General features: G+C 41.8%; 1 protein-coding gene across 12 annotated transcripts in view; it reads left to right on the top strand.

Moving 5' to 3' along the window:
* The window catches only part of AKAP13 (A-kinase anchoring protein 13), a 312,203-nt gene that overhangs the window by 169,073 nt on the left and 123,172 nt on the right, over window positions 1-19,958 (top strand). Inside the window, exon 1 of one of the 12 annotated variants that reach the window (XM_045296501.1) lies at window positions 13,272-13,944. The exons of 10 other annotated variants lie outside the window; for them this stretch is intronic. In XM_045296501.1, coding sequence (XP_045152436.1) covers window positions 13,864-13,944 — 81 coding nt within the window. In that variant the 5' untranslated portion in view covers window positions 13,272-13,863. Of the gene's footprint in view, window positions 1-13,271; window positions 13,945-19,958 lie in introns of those variants that run through there. One more of the 12 variants, XM_045296502.1, reaches the window with a different exon arrangement.

Here is a 19,958-nt window from a genome sequence, read left to right on the forward strand (position 1 = left end):
CTTTCATAAGGGAGGGAATGTTTTTGCACTTGACCAAATTTTCAGATAGCTGGAAGGAAGGCCGTAATTGCTCTGATGCCACAAACAGTGACTGAATTGACATGCAACATTGGCAAAGAAAGGAAGTTGCAGGCCAAGTGTTCTGTGCTTTTTAGCTTTCATGCCTCATATTATAGCTGTAGTTTTTCATCATATCATCTGTTCCAGTAGTGATCACCATGTTATAAAGTACAATATTTCTACTCAATGGACCCTTTTCATAAGGGAGGGAATGTTTTTGCACTTGACCAAATTTTCAGATAGCTGGAAGGAAGGCCGTAATTGCTAGAGTTTCTACTTGAAAGTCTTGGCTGTGCATTTCTATTTATTTTTATGATATCAAATATGTTTCTATAATATCCAGTGAACTTGGTTGCTTATGTTACAGATCTCTAGGACAGTTATGAGGAGCCTCTGGTGGGTCACTGGCTTTAAGGGTTGACGATTTAAACCCACCAGATGCTCCGCAGGAGAAAGATGACGCTTTCTGCTCCCATAACGATATACACTCTCGGAACTCCAAAGGAGCGGCTCTGCTCCCTTCCATCACGTCACTGTGAGTTGGAATCAACGCAGGGGCCGTGACTTTATGACAGTCTTGTCAGATGTGTATCAGTGGACAGTGATCTCACTAAAGGCAGAGCAACTTGTATTAAAAAATCACTTGTGTCAGGGTATACATTGGTCATGTTCTCGTCTCCCGAAAGTGAAACGATCCATACTCAGCCATGTGAGGGAGCTTTGAAACATTTGTCAGGGGAAATAGAATTAAAAGATAATGAAACTTTCCTTTTTCCACACTCTTTGAAACTCCCTTGTCTGATCTCCTCAGACCCACCTATTGACTAAATTCATTAGCAGAGAGATCATTGAAGCAGTCTTTTCCTAAAGTATTTTATTGTTTGCTCTTCAGGAAACCATCCCTGTTTTATATATTTTTATTAGTTATACTTTGTTCATCAGCTTTATTCAAAATATTTAATAAATATATTTTTAAATAATTTGGTTCCTCACTTCATTTATATTCATGACATCAAGTTTCATATAGTTTCTTAAGCTAGAAAGTTGTCACCGGTGATTCATTTCTATTTCTTCAAATAAAAGTGTGTGCGCACATGTGCGTGCACGTGTGCGCACACGTGCACACACATGCACACACACAGTCATGAAAGCTAATTTCTCCCTTTGAACTGCTGATTAGATCGTTTACTTCAGGGTCTTTAGAGGGCAACGCCACTGTCTGACTTCTGAGACTACTCGCATGGTTCCAGCTGCTAATCACACAAGACTTCTCTTTATCTGTTAAAATCAGTCATTGTACATGCTCACTGGTATTTGCTGCCTGAAATGTATCCTTGGGGTCTTCCAGCGTATGCTTTAAGACCCATTTCAAAGGTGTCCGTCCTGTGCTCCTTCTTCATTCTCTCACAAAGGATTGCCCTTTCTTCCTGCCTCACCCCGAAGCTCAGGTCCAGTGGAATCATAACCTGTGGCATGTGCCCTGGGAGTCCTCCAGCCTCCTGCCAGGGACTCTGCCTTCGCTGTGCTTGTATGCTCTGCGGCCTGTCACCTTGCCTCACACTGACAAGCATGTGTAATTGATGTGTGGTGGGTCTTGAAAGAAAAAGGCCCATGGAGAACGGCGAGCCTGTTGAACTGATGTTTTCTGTAGGCCCTACTCCAGTGAACTTTATATATCCGTCTGTTTCTTTTATTAACCTCTGCTCGTCGGAGCATTGATAACCTTAAGTAGTTTTTTTCTTTTAAAATCCTGTTAGCATAATAAATATATTCAAGGCATTGCATTTTGTTACTTGAGGTGAAAAATTGATTGGTATGGCAGGAGTTACAGCTACATATTGGATGGGGAAGTAGCCTACTAATCTATTATGAGTGTTTAGGCTGAGCCAAGATGAAGTGCCCTTCTCTCTGTCCACTGAGAATTTGGGTGATTATATACCAAAACAAAACAGGTTATCAGTGTGAAAGTTGGTGACCTAGAGTCATTAGAGTTCAAATCAGAAAAACTACTTGTATGCAATAAAAATAGGAACATTATGTCATATTAAATAATACTGTCTCCTTTTGAAGACTACTAACACTTATCATTATAACATATTCATGGGGGAGGCAGGAGAGAGCGAGTAATCATGAGTTTCCGTCCTCGACTTAGTGCACAGTCTGTCACCCCTGCGTAGTGACCTGAGCCATGAAACACACATTTATCTTTGTGGAAATTACTGAAATGTTATGCTACCAGGAACCTTGTCTCCGATGATTGACCATTTGGGGCTTTTATTTATTATTTTTATTTTAAAGTTTTGCAGAGAGCATTTGTTTTCTTTTGACAAGATTTGCACCAAAAAGGGAGACGGAGGGAGGGAGGGGGGAAATGAGCGGCCAATATTAAGGGCTCAAGTAGAAGGCAAATGTTTTGAGAATGCTGATGACAACAAATGTACATATGTGCTTGACACAATGGATGTATGTATGGATTGTGATAAGAATTGTATGAGCCCCCAACAAAATGATTAAAAAAAAAAAAGATTTGCACTAAAAACCATCCACATTAGTTCCAGAAATAAACACTTGAATTTTAGAAAGGCACTAGGGCGCCAATCTGTTCATAATTCTGAGGAAATAAAATGTTTATCCAAAAATCAGCTTGTGTTTTGACATACCTCCACAAGGGATGATCCTACAGAGATCACCCAAACTACAGTGTATATTTTAGAAAACGCTCTGGGTAAGCATAGGATTCTTTTATTTACTAATAATTGCTGGTAGAAAGATTTAGCTTCTAATGCCATCTATTTGTAGTCGACAGAGTTGTTGCCCCTCTTCAACTTGAGCTTGTTGGTTCCTGGGTTGTAGAAACTGATAAAGAAAGGAGATTCTGACTCTGGATTGTCTATTGTTCTGCTCTGGAGGGTGTGTTGCCAGAAAGTGATCTGGATTGTATACAAAGGTCAAGAATCTATAAGTTATCCAAAGGAATAGGGTGTGTCTTACTCCAGGAAACCCAGCCCTGATAACTATGATCACGGGTTGGTGCTTTAATTGGGTGTGAATACGACACAATTCTAATAAAATCATAGTAAGTACAACACTGTTTTTTGATTACGTAGAAGGAGCCTTGGTGGTGGAGTGGTTACACATTGGGCTGCAATCCGCCCGGTTGACAGTTCAAAACCACCAGCAGCTCCACAGGAGAAAGATTGGGCTGTAAACAGTTACAGTCTCAGAAACCCACAGTAGGTTTGCTATGAGTAAGCATTGACTTTATGGCAGTGAGTAAAAGCTTGAAGCAGCTCTGGTAGTATAGTGGTTATGTATTGGGCTGCTAACCACAATGTCAGTAGTTTGAACCTACCAGTGGCTCTGCGAGTGAAAGATGTGGCTTCTACTTCTATAAAGAGTCCCGGAAAGCCCAGGGAAAGTTCTACCCTGTCCTATAGGGTCACTATGAGTTGGCATTGACTTGATGGCAGTGAGTTTGGTTTTTAAAAGCTTGACACGCTGTATATAGATGGAGAGGGTGGAACAGCAAGGCAAAGGCAAGGTCATGGAGGAGCCAGGTGTAAACTCTCGCCTGAGCATAACCATGTGACTCATGTGACTGTAATAGAAGAGTCTTGAGAGCAGAGGGGTGCGGGGGGTGGGGGGGTGGGGGGGCGCGTCACCGATGCAGTAACTCTAGGAGGCTTCTCTGCAGTGTCCGCCCTCACAGCACCAGATGCCTGTTTTCCTTATTCCTACCAGTATTTCAACCAAGCTTCTGGGTTGGGATTGTTCAGGAACAAGCCATATTAGGCACTTGGGCATTGGCCAGGAAAAATCTATTTATATTCATCTTTTTATTCCTCAGATGAAACTTTTTTTTAACCCCTTCCAAGCTATTTTTCCCATCTATGTGCTCAGTCTCCTGCGTTGGCCTTTTCAGTGAACTTTGTTGTCAGCTGCCGTTGAATGGGCCCCATCCCCCAGGAACCCCCAATACAAAGGCTCCAAATGCTGCCCAGACCTGTGTGCCATCATGACGATCCGCTTTTGCTCCGGAGGATTTTCCTTAGCTGATTTTTCAGGAGCAGATCACCGGGACTTCCACCAGGGAACAGCTGGATAATGGGTTCTTTAGTAATACCTTTAAGTCTGGCTTCTGGGATAACTAGTTACCCTCTCTGCGTTATCCGAGACCCAGAACATTGAACTTTGCTTTCTTGTCCCATAATACAAAATATTTTCAGAGGACAGCTTGGTTGGCTGAAGGGAAGCAAAACATTTCCAGTTGTTGTTTTTTCCCCAGTTCTGAATGGAGTTAAAGTGTGTGTGTGATATTAGCCTAGTTAGTTTTGCCACATATACACCCTTTTCAGGCTGACACAGATACTCTCTCTTCTCCTTTCTTTACGTGTAGCAAAAACATAATGATGATAAAAAGAAATATAATAGCAACTCATGCTTGTGCCACAGTCACTGTACAAAATACACACGTTAATTCATTTCTCTCATGAAGGTTTTTTTTACTATTTGCCTTTATTATTTTTCACTGTTCTTTACAGGTGAGAAAGGGGCACTTAAAGGTTAAGCAACTAGCCCAGGCAGTCTGCATCCACAGTTCACCTTCCCAGCCAGTGTTAAGTCAGTGGGAGAATGCAGCCAGCAGTCATCCCCTGGCTGCCTTTGATACTCTCTTTAGGAGGCATCTCTGTTTGTATTATTTCAATTGTGTCTTCTCATCTTAAATCTGTACTTATGCTAACGAACCTTCTAAACACATTTTTAACATTTTCATCTCAGATAGGCTTATCTGTACCAGGATATTAAAATACCAAACTCCAGGTGGGAGGGGTAAAAAGAGGAGCTGATACCAAGGGCACAAGTGGAAAGAAATTGTTTTGGAAATGTTGATGGCAACTTATGTGCAAGTGTGCTTAATACTATTGAATAATGGATTGTTTTAAGACTTGTAAGAGCCCCCCCCCAATAAAATGATTAATTTAAAAAATAAATAAAATACCAAACCCCCCAAACCAAATTCATGGCCAGTGAGAGGATCCGACTCATAGTGACCCTATGGGACAATAGAATTGCCTCTGTGCATATCCAAACCTGTAAATCTTTACCGGAGTCGAAAGCCTCAGGGAACAGCTGGTGGTTTTGAACTGCTGACCTTGTGTTTAGCTGCGTAAGCAAATACCAACGGGCCTTAAAAAGTTCATGTAATTTTTTCATTTCTTTTAATTCCACTTTATCCATGAATTTTTGAAGCCCCTTGGTATCTGTCGCAATTAAATAGAATTATCAACCTAAAAAGCTTCCAGTAGTATTCACTAAGTGAGTAGAAGCAGGTTAATTTCTTTGGGGCTGAGTGAATGCCAAAGTTGACCTAGCAGGAGTGTTGAAAGTTAAGTTTCATGGAAAAGTTTTCTCTTTTTCCACTGCTGTGTCCTTTGGACCGTTGATAAAAAAAGCTAGTTGTACTTGGACAGGTTTTTAAATGACTGTACAGTGATGTGTCTTTGCCCGGAGGGATGAGGGAAGGCTTCCATGGGAAGCTGAGTCACTTTTTTGGCTTCTCTGACTGAGTGATTATGCTAGCACTGTTTTCTTTGCTGTGAAGTAAAAATAAGAAGAATAAGTCTAGTAATTTCCTAAAGTGTAAATGCACTGATTTTATATGGGATTCAAAATGTTCTTACAGTTATGGCTATTTTTAACAACGTTTCAAGTAGGCCAGGACCTCTATCCTTTTAACTCAGAAGCTCTTTCAAACTACTCACCTTTTGTGTGTCTACCACCGACAGAAAATTTCTCTTTATTTCATAGTAACTAAATTTGCTCATCCATTGATGGCAGGGCTGTAGGCTTGTGACTGGTGGTAAACTGAGACATAATCAGTCTTCTAGCTTTTGAGTGTCTAGTACCATGTTTGGTACTCATAAATTTTTAAGAAAGGACTATTGCCTTTAAGGAGTTCACCATCTATTTGGAGACAGACCAACATGCAGTAGTAACAAACAGTACAGGACGGAACACCATAAAGTGAGTGTGTCAGAGTCTGCTACCATAGTAGTTCAAAGGAGAGTGTTCTAAGGAGGGTTAGAGAAGGCAGTGACAACTTGGTGGAGTGAGACTCAAAGACTCAAGGGCAGGCTTTGACTCGGTAGAGACTGTAAGTAGGAAATCACACAAACTATGATTATTTCAAGGGTGGGTCAGTGAGGTAGGAAGAAACATGTTCTAATTGTGCAACTGTAGGACACCAACCATATCCTTATTTTGAAGAAGGTTAGAAAATGAAGGTGGATAGAAATGAAAGAGCAGTGTGAAATTCATACAAGGGAGTGAGGAGCATTAGACTGGATGAGGCTAAACCAGACCCACTGCTATGCAGTTGATGAGTTCTGACTTACAGTGACCCTGTGAGACAGAGTAGCAGTGTCCCTGTGGGTCTCCAAAGCTGTGAATCTTTACTGGGGTAGAGAGCCTTATCTTTCTCCCTCAGAGCAGCTGATTGGTTTGAACTGCTAACTGTGCAGTCCAACCAGCTCTGCCACTAGGGCTCTGGGCATTTGTAGTCTTCCTGGATTGCATCTCAAATCATAGCACTGTTTTACTCACACTTCTTCATTGGCTCCACTTGTCTTTGAATAGGGTCTAAACTTTTGGGCATGATGTCATGGTTTGTGGGTTTTTTTTCCCCACTTAACCGTTTCATTGGCATATAACTCACATATCATGCAATTCAGTAGTTCAGTCATATTAAGACTTGTACAGACATCACCACAATCAATTTTAGCACATTTTCTTCTTTCTTATATTCATTGTTATTAGCTCCCCATTTCCCCCCAACGTCCCCTGTCATACCATAAGAAATCATTAATCCTGCTACTGTCTCTAAAATTTACTTCTCCTGGATTTCATTACCATAAAAAAAAAAAAAAACCTCAGTCAAAGAGAAAACAGAAAATACTAGAAAACTAGAATAAATTTAAAATGGGCCAAAAGGGAGATCAAAGGATAAGGTATGAAATGTTCACCTAACCCTAACTACCATAGTCTTTGCTGGTCTTGGCTGTTACTCTTTCCAGCCTCTTACTCATTCATTGGACAGCCTGCTTTTCCTCGGTACCACCTGACACTCAGCAGCTGTACCTTGATTCATACTGTTCACACTCCACACCTGCCTCAACTGTCCCATATTGTTTCTCTCTCCTGTGTTAAACTCCTGTGTTAAACTGCCTCTTTGGACACCTTCAAGAGCAACATATCTACAGCAGACACTTAAATATTTATTAAATGGATAAGTAAATGTAGCTAATACTGACCGATTTGCTACTCATCGATGATGACGCCCGAGTGAGGACAGAATCCCACTGGGAGGCTTGCTTGCTCAGTAAATGTCAGCAGTGTGTCCCCTGACCTCCTTGCCTCCGTCCTAAAATGAGGGTTTGTTCTTATTTCCATAGCTAAGCATATGGATAGGGAGGTCCTTACTGGTTGGCTCTGCCCCCTTTTCCATTTCCTTATCCAAACATTTTGTCCCTCCTGCTTCCCTCCTCTAGTATGAAACCGTTGTGGTTATTCCCAGCGAGTGGTGTGTGTACTTAAGTGTTCCCTGGAAGCCTCTGTGACAGGATCGCTTGGATCTAATAGAAAGTATCCAAGTTATATAGAACTTACTTCATGAGAGCGGTTTTTATTTTGCCCTCCCGCTTTACGTGTGTGACTCCTTCAGCAGCATTTGACACTGTTTGCCCTTCTTTCTTTGAAATGCTTTCTGTTTTGTTCTGTGGTCTTTGCTTCATGCCACCCCAATGTTGGTCCCCACCCTGTAAACTCAGTTCCACTCACTCTCCTCCACTCCAAACACATACACTCAACAGCTTCCCACAGCTCCTTGACTCTCAGATACCTCAGACTGACACGGAACTCATCATCTCATCTGTCCTCACCACCTACTTCCACTGCATCCCACGGGTCTACCTGCCACCTGGGGCGAAAACCCAGCAGTTTAACCCGACACTTTTCCCTCATCCTCCCATCACCAATGCTCAGTAATTCCATTAATGTTAAAATAGCTTTGGACTTTTTCATTTCTTATCATTTTAGAAAACTTTATTGTGGAAAAAAAAAAAGAAGTAATTTTAGCAGTTTTAAGTGTGTACAAATACAGGATTAATCATGTTTGCTATGGTGTGCTGCCATCACCACTGTCAATTTCCCAAAGTTTTACATCATTCTAAACAATGCTTGCTCGAAGCCTGGGCGGCATCTGGTGTGCTGTGAGCCCAGCTGCGTGTGGATGGCAAGGTCAGAGGCTCAAACCCACCAGCTGCCCGGTGGGACAAAGTTGGGGCTCCCTGTCCCTGTGAAGATGTACGACGACCTCAGAACCCACAAGGGCAATTTTGCTATAGAGTTGCTGGAGTCAGACTTGACTTGATGGCAGTGAGTTTGTTTCTTTAACCAGAACCTCTGTTCTTTCAGTAATTACTTGGTAACTGTCCCTTCCTCATTCCCTGATAACCACTAAGGAACTTTTGTCTCTGTGCCTTTGCTTTATCTAGATATTTTATAAAAGCGAGATGTCCCCTGTTTTCCCTTTAAGGTAGATTTATTTCACTCAAAATAATGTTTTCGATATTCTTTCATGCTATAGCATGTATCAGAATTTTATTTCTCTTATGGCTAAATAACATTCCACAGTTGATCCCAAATTTCCTTTTAAGATCTCTACTTTCATCTCTTCGGATTAGCTTTCTAGCTAATCTCTCTACTTCTAGTCTTGCTCCCTCTGGTCTATTGAATATATATACCAGAAAAAGTGATTCTTTTTTAAATCAAGACCCAATCAAGCCTTTTCCTTGCTGGTAGCTTTTTCCCTATTGCAGTGAGTAATAGAGGCGGGATCTAACCAACACCTGCATCTGGCCTCCTTCTCTTCCTCGGGCCTTGTTTGACACTGCTATGCTTCCTGCCTCCGGGTTTTGCATGCAGTCTTCTGCCAGAACCTGTCCACAAAATTAGTGTCTACCTAACCCCCTCCCCTGCCCCACCCATTTCCTTATACCACCATCCATACACATACATGTTTTACCCTGTTAATTACTGCTCATGTATCAGGTCTCCGATTAGTCAGCATTTCCTCGTGAAGCCTTTATTACTACTTAGAGTCTAGTAAAAGTTTTGCACAGAATTCCCATAGTAGCCTGTGATTCCTCCATTCCAACACTTCTTACACATTATTAATGTCTATCTTGATTACTGCTATCTCACCAGTGACAAGGATACGCATTCAATAAAGGGTTTTCTCATAATTTAACTAAACAGGATAGTGTCATTATAATGATGTTATAGTTTAAAATCATAACAGTATTACAGTTTTTTCTTGTGAGATAGCTGGGATTTTTTTTTAATTGTTTGTGCCTGTTACTCAATCTGCCATTTTTGCTGGTAGTATTCTTGGGTTTAAAAAGATTGCTGTGTTTTTAAGACTCACTCGTGGTACAATTTAAATAATTTACTATATGCCCGTAATACTTTAAAAAGTGGTTTTAAATTATTTAACTGGTAAGCCTTCTCATATATGGAAAATACAAGGATTCAGAGAGGATATGCTTGGCCATTTAAATTCTCGGGACCAATAATGAGAGTAGGGATACCAGGAGGGTGAGGGGAAGGTGCGAAGAGAAAGTGGGAGCCAATCACAATGATCAGCATATAACTCCCCCTCCCAGGCGGATGGACAACAGAAAAGTGGGTGAAGCAAGACAGCGGTCGGTAGAAGACATGAAACTAATAATAATAATTCAATAATAATAGAGGGATCACCCCAGAAAGTTATGGCAATTTTTTAAAAGATTGCCAACAGAGTAGTCTTGATAGATTTTCTCAAGGAACACTGGGCAATCATGGGCGCTTACTAGAAATTAGTTTTGGAGAAAATGAAAAAATGACATTGGTAAGGACAAGGTCAGGAAAGTTAGAGCAGCATTTCTTTTTCCCTATCACGGGAGTATGCCTGTTCTTGGAGAGTGGCAAAGGCTGGCCATGACATTTTGCATGGGAATCTTGTCCCATCCTACTTCTTTTTGTTCCTCATCAATAGGCATTTAAAAGGAAAACCGCCTTTTTGGTGTGTATAAAAGGAAGACCACAGCATTCTTCAGGGAAGGGCTAGAGAAACAGAAACACTCCCTTCAAAAGCATGTAGACCTAGAAGTAGAATATGTCAAGAAACAATAGCTCCACATTTTGATGTTTTTGTGAAACGAAAGTTTCTATGGTTCTGTAGCAATACTTCTTGCTTGAACCACCTACTTACAGGCCATTGGAATTCTGAGTGTGGAACCACACCCCCATACCCACTAGGTGGAGTCCTAAGGATAGAAGGCATGCGGTCCCATCTGGAACTAAAGAGAGTTGGGCCCAAGAGAGCCAGCCCAGAAGGGTGCTCAAACAGTTTGTGTAAGGTGCTAGATCTTGCAATTGAACATATCAAGAGATAATTTAGTCCATGATCAGAGTGCTGTGGTTAAGTGGAAACTTGTAAAATGTGTTTATACTGTATTTTCTGGAATCTTGAAGAATGTATGTTGGGCTTCTCTATTGGGGGATTTGGGACTCCTTGTTGTGGATAAAGAGTGGGATGGGGGCCACAGGAGGGGGAGAGGGAATGCAGTTAATATTGTAAGCAACTACGCTTATAATGGTTGTAAGTTGTCAAGATTGTACTACAAGTTCCCAAAGTTAAATGAAAGGAGGAATACTATATGCCAAACCTCCTTTATATCCGCAGCTCACAGATCTAGTTTGCATATAAAATGATTGGTTGCTGTGTTTCAAAATGCTAACAGAGTTAACAGTGGTTCCAGATGTTTCAGATAAAAACTTGGAGTTGTAACATCAGCAACAGCACAGTTACAAATTCTGTCTGCTGGTAGGGAGTAGAACTGAACGGAACCTGAGGGAAAGCAAAACCCTCTTTTCCCCCCGACCCAGCACATCTGTTCCTAAAAAGGAGAGGAGGATGTTAGCACGACGGCAAGTCCTTCTTTTCATGCGTTTCTGTATGCAGAAGGAATTGGAATCTAGGGGTCCAGCCTGGAGTGCAAAATAAAAAGCTGAGCCTGAATATCTCAAAAAGTCATCTGGGCGACTTCAGAAATTGTATTGTTTTGAAACAGATTTCTCTCTTAATTTTAAGGACCAAGACCTTGTTTATTTTACTTGCCTCTACTGCCATGCACAGTGCAGTAACATATCTGTTAAAGAGATGTAGGTTCGCTACATTTAAGCTGATGGTTCCCTAAAGTTGGCCGTGTGGTGATTAAAGCATCTCTAGTCCCCAGAGAGACAGACGCCTGGGAACCTAGGGAAGCAGGAAACATTTGATTCCAATTAAAACAGAAGGGAGAGGCAGGGAGGGATACGCCATGCTGAGGAGTAAGAGGAGGCAGCTTGTTGTTCACATAGAGGAAGGAGTTTAAACTGTAGCTGGGAAAGTGGATTAAGAAAAGGTCATCACCCATCATTCTCTCTCTCTCTGCCACCTAAAGGCCCCTTCAGTTGGTGCCCTGGACCATACGATTTCGCATTTCTATGTCGCAGAAGAGGTTCCCACGCTTTTGGTAGGGCTGGGCAAAAATTGTATTTACAACTTTTTAATCTCCCTCTAATCATCTAGTTTTTACTGTTTTCTATCGTCAGTGCTAATGAAAAGCCACATCTGTTTAAGTGAATGTGTTGCTAACATTACAGGGTTCACTCCAGGGCATGTGGGAGATGTGGGGGGGGGGGGGCGTCCACCTTATTGCCTGGAAGGAAAGCAGTGAGGGGTGAGTAAAGGCTGGGTCAATTGTAGCCGTAGCTGTGGACAGTTACAGTTAGAGGGGAAACGCTTAGACTTTTAGCCGAGTTTGCCGTACTCCTCAGTTGAGCTCTTCAGCATCCAGAATGACTCCTCTGAGGAGACAGTGATTCATCAGACCTTCTGTAACTTATTATAACTCCCGAAAGAAAAAAACACACAACGTTTTTCACCAACTTTGTTGGTAATAGTAACAGCAAATCGGGTATTAGATCTCTTTTTTTGTTGTGCACCCCTCGTTTACACACACCGGGTGCAGTAAGGGGCTTCTCGGGCCACTTGAGGAAGGAGCCTTGGGAGAGAGGAAACCTTGTTTTAGATCCCTGAGTTCCTTCTCCCACCCAAATCATATGTGATCCAAATGAGAGAATGTCTGAAACGAAAGCCTGAATTCTGGAATAGGCCAGCCTGCCCCTGCACAGGTCAGAGGGCGGGTCTCGGGGGACTGGGATCTTAAGAAAGCAGGCAGATGAGGGATCTGAGAACCAATGAGAATGAACTCGGTGAAGGAGCTACAAGCTCCAGCCAAGTGATCCTTCTCTCTCTCTCTCTCTCTCTCTCTCACATACACACACACACACACACACACACACACACACACACACACACCACTCCCCCTTTCTCTTTGGTTTTCTTTAAAGACCATTTACCCCTCTCCTCAAAAACAAACAAACAAAACCCCTCAGTTTTTCAACCGTGTCAGGCTCTATTAAGTCACTTTGGGATCCTGGAGCCATGGTCCTGGACTAGTGGCTAACATTTTTCTCACATTAAATCATTGGCTTGCATTTGGCAGAGCAGTGCTGTGTATGCATTGTTAGTTTCGATTTTCTGTGTTCACGGCGAGAGAAAAGCATGTGGTCCTTGTTTGCCCTGTTCAGGATGACATCCCCCTTGCTTTATTACCACTGCTACCCTGACATCAAAGCACTCAAGTTGCATCTTGCACTGCCTGACAGAGCCTTTTTCATAGGGGCTGGCCGGGGGAGGAGGAGGAGGAGGAGGAGGAGGAAACGGGTTGGAAAAGGAAGCCTTGTTTTTCTCCTCTTCGCCTGTGGATGAATCATGTTCCCACCACGGCAATTAGGTTTTCACATCTTCAAGGCTGCTGGTACAGAGCTGAAAGGGCAAGTAGTGACGTCCTGAAGAGGAGAGGAAGAAGGATGGGGCGGGGAAGGGCTCACTGCAGGAAGGAGGGAGGGAGGGGACAGGGCAGAAGGAGGGGTGAATTTCCCCTTCTACTCTGCTCCCATTAGATATCTTCAACTTAAATCAGAACCACGCTCCACTGCCTGGTGAGCAAGAGACAAAAACTAGTTACTTTGTAAAGAATCTGCAGGGTTCTTTTTTTAAAATCTTGTCCTTTTTTAAACCCATGTAAAGGACAGCTTGTTTTTTCTTATGTTCAGTTCTTTCTCTCACTAATTTTTTTAAAGTGGGCCAGGATTTCGAGAGAATTATTTCATACCAGTGCTTTAGCATAGGCGTCCCTCCTCTTTTCCCCGCTCTTCTCTTTCTCTGGCATCGTGCATACTGGATTTTTATTGCCTCCTTTGGGTTCCCCCCACCTGTGTCGGCTATCATGCTTTGCCAGTTAATTTTTAATTTTTCTGCTGGAGTTATTGCCAGTGATGGAAACAGTGTGCTTCTCTTCCGCTCAAGATTTGCACAGAGTAGAGCATCACCAGCCATTTATTGTTTATATTATGAATTGTAAGTTCATCGTCGCAGCGCTCCGAAGGTGCCAGAAAGTTCTCAGTTCCAGGAATTGGATTCTGCTGGGTTTCCTTTTTATCATCTGACCTGTGGAGGACACTACACAGAAAGGAGCCTAGAAGACAGATCTCAACCTTGTTTGGGAATTTGGGACTCTGGCCTTGTGTGGAGCATCCTGGTCCCCTCACATTAACAGTGGGCACACCGTCTCCCCCCTTCTGCATTTGGGCAAAATGTATGAACGGCACAAGAGGCGCTACAGCCTGTGTGACATCTCGAAGGTGGACAGGACTGTGGACGTGGTGCTGCTGAAGGTAAGGGGACCACACCTCATCGACATTTAAGAGTGCGCCGGGGGGTTTCAGCTCCTTGAGTCCAGTTGCTGGGTCCCTGGGTACCCCATGTTGGGAGAAAAGCTGAGAAGTATGTCTAAAAGGTGTATATGATGGGGGAGATTTTAAAGGAGGAGCAGGAAAAATCGGTGTTTGGCAATCGGCAGTGAACCGCTGAAACGGCTTTCATGACTTTCCTCTTTTCTGTAATGTGGATTGTTATGATCAGAGACATCTCAGGCTGCTGAAATCACAGAGGGAGAAACCCACCTTCATAGTTACTCTTTACTGAGGTGTCTGCCTGTCCCTCTGTCCCTGTCACCTCCCAGTCCCCAGCCTCTCTCTGGCTCAGTCTCTGTCTCCACTGTGTCTCCCTTTCTGTCCCAGCTCTCAGTCTGCCTTTTGTCTGAGTCTTTTCTATTGGTTGTTCTCCTGCTGTTTCTCGGGCTCATTTTTTCAGGAGAAAGGCAAACAACATTTCTTTTGAAAGGGTCTCCAATCGACCTGTTTATTAAAGTGTCAAAGCTGCCCTGTACACTTGACCGGGATTCTGACTCCGTTGCTGGCTGCATTTGTTTACTCAGTGTTTGTGTGGCTGGGTGTCCAAGCAGGATAGGGGTGGGGACTCTGGGTGGCTAATTGCTCACGGAAGAGATCCTTGAATCTAAAATTAGTAAGGACGCCTCCAGGCGGTAAATGAGAGTCTGGGAATGTTGGACAACTCAGGGAACACTTTTTGGAAGTTTAACAATTTTCTGGCAAATACAGAGGAAATTGGAAGCCAACTAAATGTTTCACAGATGCCAAAAAGAACATCAGAACCTTAACTTGTGAAAGGGTTATGGCGCTAGGGGATGGGCCGGCAGTGGGGTGAGGGGTGTCTAAACAAATGGCAATGTGTTGCTCTGGCCCAGGTGCTTTTGAAACTATGTTTTAAGTTTATATTCCACTTATTACTTCACACGCACACCCGCCGCCCATTGATTGAATGTAGCTAAGGCGTGCTAGACATAGAAACCAGTGAAATACCGTATTAGGTGAAAGACTCAGTAGAGGAGTTAGGGGTTGTGATTGAGTGGTGTCTCTTTCTCTGTAAACTTTCTGCCAGGTAGTGGTTTGACTTATCAGGTCCAGACCGAGAGCAGCAGAAAACGTGGCTTTCTGAACTTATTCCAAGATATTACAAACTAAATTTCTCAGCAATGTAATTTTACCAAAACTGATGTTTTTCAAAACTGTTGTTCATATTTAATTTACGAAAGAGGGCCTAGTTTTCAGGACCCCTATTTGCTGCACACGGATGACATACAAAACCACGACGCCTTCCATTACTAGTTAGGAGCCCTGGTGGTTGTGGGGTGTTTGTTAGCTACTAGCCGCTTCTTGGGAGAAAGATGAGACTTCCTGGTTTCATAAAGATTGACAGACATGGAAACCTTATATAGGGTCCCCATGTGTCATAATCAACTCCATGGCCCTAGGTTTGGGTTTTAGTGGTGCGGTGAATTAAACACTTGGCTGGTAACTCAAAGGTCAGTGGTTCAAACCCACTGTAAGGAGAAAGATATGGCAGCCTGCTCTAAAGATTTGCAGCCTAGAAACCCTATGGACTAGTTCTGTGTTGTTCTTTTGTGTCCCTATGAGTCCAAATCAACAGCAATTTTAGGGGAAAGAAAGGAAAAATTGGAAATGGAAAAAACATCAGACTGGGTATCACTGAGTACCTGGGAATTTTGTGCAGTGAAATTAATGCAGAGATGTATAGTATTGTATAGCTTAATTTCCCATGAAAATCTTTGTTGAAGAGTAGGCAAAATTAGCACAGGCCTACTGGCCTTCTAGATGTTATTGTATAGTTTTAACAAAAGCACTTTCATTGACATTATCCTATAAGACTTACCTTGTCTGTGTTGACTTTTCTTTGTGTTCATATGAAGCTTTGAGGGTTCAACCCATGGTGAGGAGTGTGACGAACTTGAGAGACAAAGAAGTGGTTATTCACAAGACCATAGCTCATAAAGAACATATTTTGCTTTGAGATGAACTTGTGTTTGTACTAGCTTGTCCACATATAATAAAAGAATTTTGGGGAAATAAAACTTCACTTCTCAGAAAGTAAGTAATTATTTTAGATAAATAAGCAAACACTAGGCACTAGGAGTCTGCAAAGCAGGCTTATTTCTAGGTTGGCAGATGGTGGGATGCTTGGCATTGGAATTTCTTTATTTTGGAGGAAAAGAGGGAGTGAGATGGCATACCAAGGGTTAAAGATTTAAAACAACAACCTATTCAGTGCAAGGCTGGTTGATAAGTCCAGCCTGTATCTTCTTGTTGCTCAGAGACAGGGTAACGAGTAAATAAGCAGGTACAAATTGTTAGAAGAGGTTTGTCCAAACACAGGATCCTGTAAGGGAATAATGGGGGGACTCATTTTAGAGAGTATAGTCGGGGAAGATCTTTGTGTGGTGCTGAGATGTAAAAGCTCTTCCCAAGGTGTTGTAACAAGGATGAGCAGAAATCCAGAGTCCTTGGGGTAGGAAAGAGTCGACAAGATGGTTGTTGGTGACCTCAGAGCCTCGTCAAAGGGTGAAGCATAGCACAAGCAAGCTCTCACAGCTATTGGTGTGTAACTTAATGTTTTATTGGGACCTAATCCACACATCATACACTTCAATAGTTCAGTCATATCAAGAGTTGTACAGTTATTACCACAATCGATTTTAGAATTTTTTTTCTGTCCTGGTTATTAGTGCCTCAGGATGTATCACTTTTCAGTGTATATTTTTAAGTAGTAATTATTCCTATATGACAAAAATTCTTACAGCTCAGTTACCAATACAGTGGCCCAAGCATGCCAAAAGGTTTTGTGGTCTGAAGTGAGAAAACATGAAAGGATATGAGATACAGTTTGTACATTTAATTTTTACATTCCTAGTATTACCCCATTTCACAAATGGGAAAACAGACTCAGATATTCAGTAAAGTCTCATGCTTCCAAAATCCATGTTGTTCTTGCTCTCTTAGGCCTTTTCTTTGAGTTCAACAATTCCTTTTATTACTGAATATGTATGTTGACTTTTATTTCTATATGCATATACATTTTCCATCACAGACTTCATATTTGAGGAAATCGGAAGTTTTTGTTTTGGATTTTTTGCTCATCAATGTATATTTCATTCTTAATAGAACAGTGGAAATGAATAAAACTAATTCACTGTTTTTGTTGTTTCAGGAGTTGCGACAATGTAACAGGTTGGGAGGTTTTTGTTAATTTTGTTTGTTTGATTTTACTTAAACTGTCTCGTTGTGTTTTCAGTGAAAGTTGGCACCGCAAACTCGGTTTCCGTTTAGCCTTGTCTCTCTACATAGCTTGTTCCTGGTTACATTCTTCACGGTCTGTCAGCTTTCTTGCAATGTTCAGTCTGGCTGTCTTGTTTCCCGTACTCTACTTTCCCTACCACCTTGCCCTCCGCTCTTTGCTTTCGAGTAAATGTTCATCCTTGTGTCTCATATGGAATATGGCTTTTTAAAGCAGCATAATATTCACATCTTGTATCCTCTTATGCGCCAGTCTGTTACTTAGCTGAAAGATGACCTCATGACATTATTTTGTCTTAGAATTAAAAGAGAGGGTGATCGTCTCAGGGAATCCCCCAGACTCAACTGGTTCATTAAGTCTTGGCTTTTGGAGAGTTTGACTTGCACTCCACGTTTTGCTTCCCTTGTATCAAGATTTGTCTTCTCTGTTCCTGATCAGAGGCAACTCGTAGGTGGTAACTGGGCCCTTCAGTCTTAGTGTAGATGAGTTTGTGGTTCTTGTAGACTAATCATCCTGTGGATGAATTTCCTCTCGGACTCACTGGTCTGTCTTTATCTTTCATTCTGAATATAGAGACACCCGTTGCTATATCTTATTGACTGCTCGAAAGCATTTAAGACTCCAGGCACACTCACCAAGTTAGAATGTAGAACATAAACTTTTCATACTGCATTATGTCAATTGCCTGAATTGTCCCCCAAGACTTTAGTCTTAAGCCTTCAGATCCCCATAAACCAATCATTTGAGGTGTTTGAAGTCTAAGTCTAAGAAGTATCCATGTATGTGGGCCCCTGTGTGCCTTATTGTATACTAGGGAGCTTTTAAAAGCTCATGAAAAACTGGGATTAAAAGATAACAGAATTTTTCCATGAATTAAAAAAAAAGCCTTTATACGAATACAGGGATGCCTATATATTATATGCACTGACATATACACCTAGCATATAGATACACGTGTATGATATGCCCACATGTATACATATACATTTATATGAATGCATATACATAGACCCATGTAGCCGCATGCCTATTTCTTTAGTTGTTGCGCAGTCTTATATGCATAGCAATTACCAAAATTGTTCATTGTTCTTGGGTGCTGATTAGTGACATTGGTTACTTTGGTCCAGTTGTGCATTTCAGACACATTATTATGTATCCCATCCCTAGAGGTAATACATGGTGATTGTCTGAAGAGCAGTCCACGCCCAAATCCCTATCCCTAGTAACCACTAGTGACCATTAGTTTCAATATGTAAACCTGTTCTTGTCTTTTTGTAATAGTGAGGTCATTGCAGGGTTTTGTCCTTTCGTGCTTGCCTGATTTCACTCAGCATAATGCCCTATAGATTTTTCCACAGTATATTTTGAGAACTCTTATTATTCTTTATCTAGTATCCTATTTTTTGTTAAAAACTCAATCTCTCTATCAATGAGTACATTCTCACCCATAGCTAACCTACAGGGCAGGGTAGAACTGCCCAGGTCAGGTTCCGAGACTGTAACTTTTTTTGTTTGTTCCTTTTAAAATCATGTTATTGGGGGGCTTGTACAGCTCTTATCACAATGCATACATACATACATTGTGTCAAGCACATTTTTACATTTGTTGCCATCATCCTTTTCAAAACACCCCCCCCCCAGCCCTTAGTAAGGGCTCCTCATTTTTTCCCTCCCTCATGAACCCTTGATAATTTATAAATTATTATTATTATTTTGTCATGTCTTATACTGACCGATGTCTCCCTTCACCCACTTCTCTGTTGTCCGCCCCCTGGGAGGAGACTAACTCTTTACACAGTAAGAGTCCTCACTTCTCTCCCACTTCGTAGCCCAGTGTGTATGGCCCACTCTGCACCCAGCACTCCCAGTCCCGTTGTGTGTATGTATCACACTGTGTTTATCCAGTCTTCCCTTCGGGAGCTCTTGGGTGGTTCATTTTTCTGCTATTGTAAATAGTGCTGCAACAAACATAGACAGACATATGTTGGAAGTGGTCTTCAACAGTTCTTTCTGTTGTGCAGGAATTCTGTTTATAACACTTTGGGTACAGGGCCTTGATCTCATATGGCTTTTGCCGTCATTCAGTAGTTGTCTCCAGTAATCGCCACAAAACCTTATTCTATTTTACAGTACTTCTTTACCTGTATTTTAAAAACACACAAGGAATTGGTTGTATCACGTACATGATTGCCATATAAATTCTTAATTACGTGCTCTGTGTGCCTTTTTCACTTGTGGAAGTTTGCTTTTTTATACTGAGGAGTTTGTCATTTTCCTCCATTTACAAATGTACCTAAATGTACAAATGTGTCATAATAGTATGATTCCTGGCAAGTGCTCATTAATTGTTTGTTAGTGAATGCATGTGTTAAGATTTGTCAGTATGGATTTAGGCATCGTGTTATTTAAACTGCATTTAATGTACTGATAAGTTTGGTATAAGACCATAGAATTGAAATGGCAATAATCACAATATTTTTATATTATTTATTTATAACTCTAGCCCTGCACATTGGCATCCTAATATAACTCACTGCTCAGTAGCTTTAGAATTGCCATCCTGTGTTAAGGATCCACCCTTTCTTTGGCTTGTTCTGCATTCTGACCTACTTCCTTTCTCCCTTAGTTCTGTGTAGTCAGCCTCATGGTTTCTCTTCTGCATTGGGCCATTTAAGAT

Source organism: Echinops telfairi, unplaced genomic scaffold, assembly GCF_000313985.2.
Source record: "Echinops telfairi isolate 266 unplaced genomic scaffold, ASM31398v2 ScPeMD7_7409;HRSCAF=8447, whole genome shotgun sequence".
NCBI lineage: Eukaryota > Metazoa > Chordata > Mammalia > Afrosoricida > Tenrecidae > Echinops > Echinops telfairi.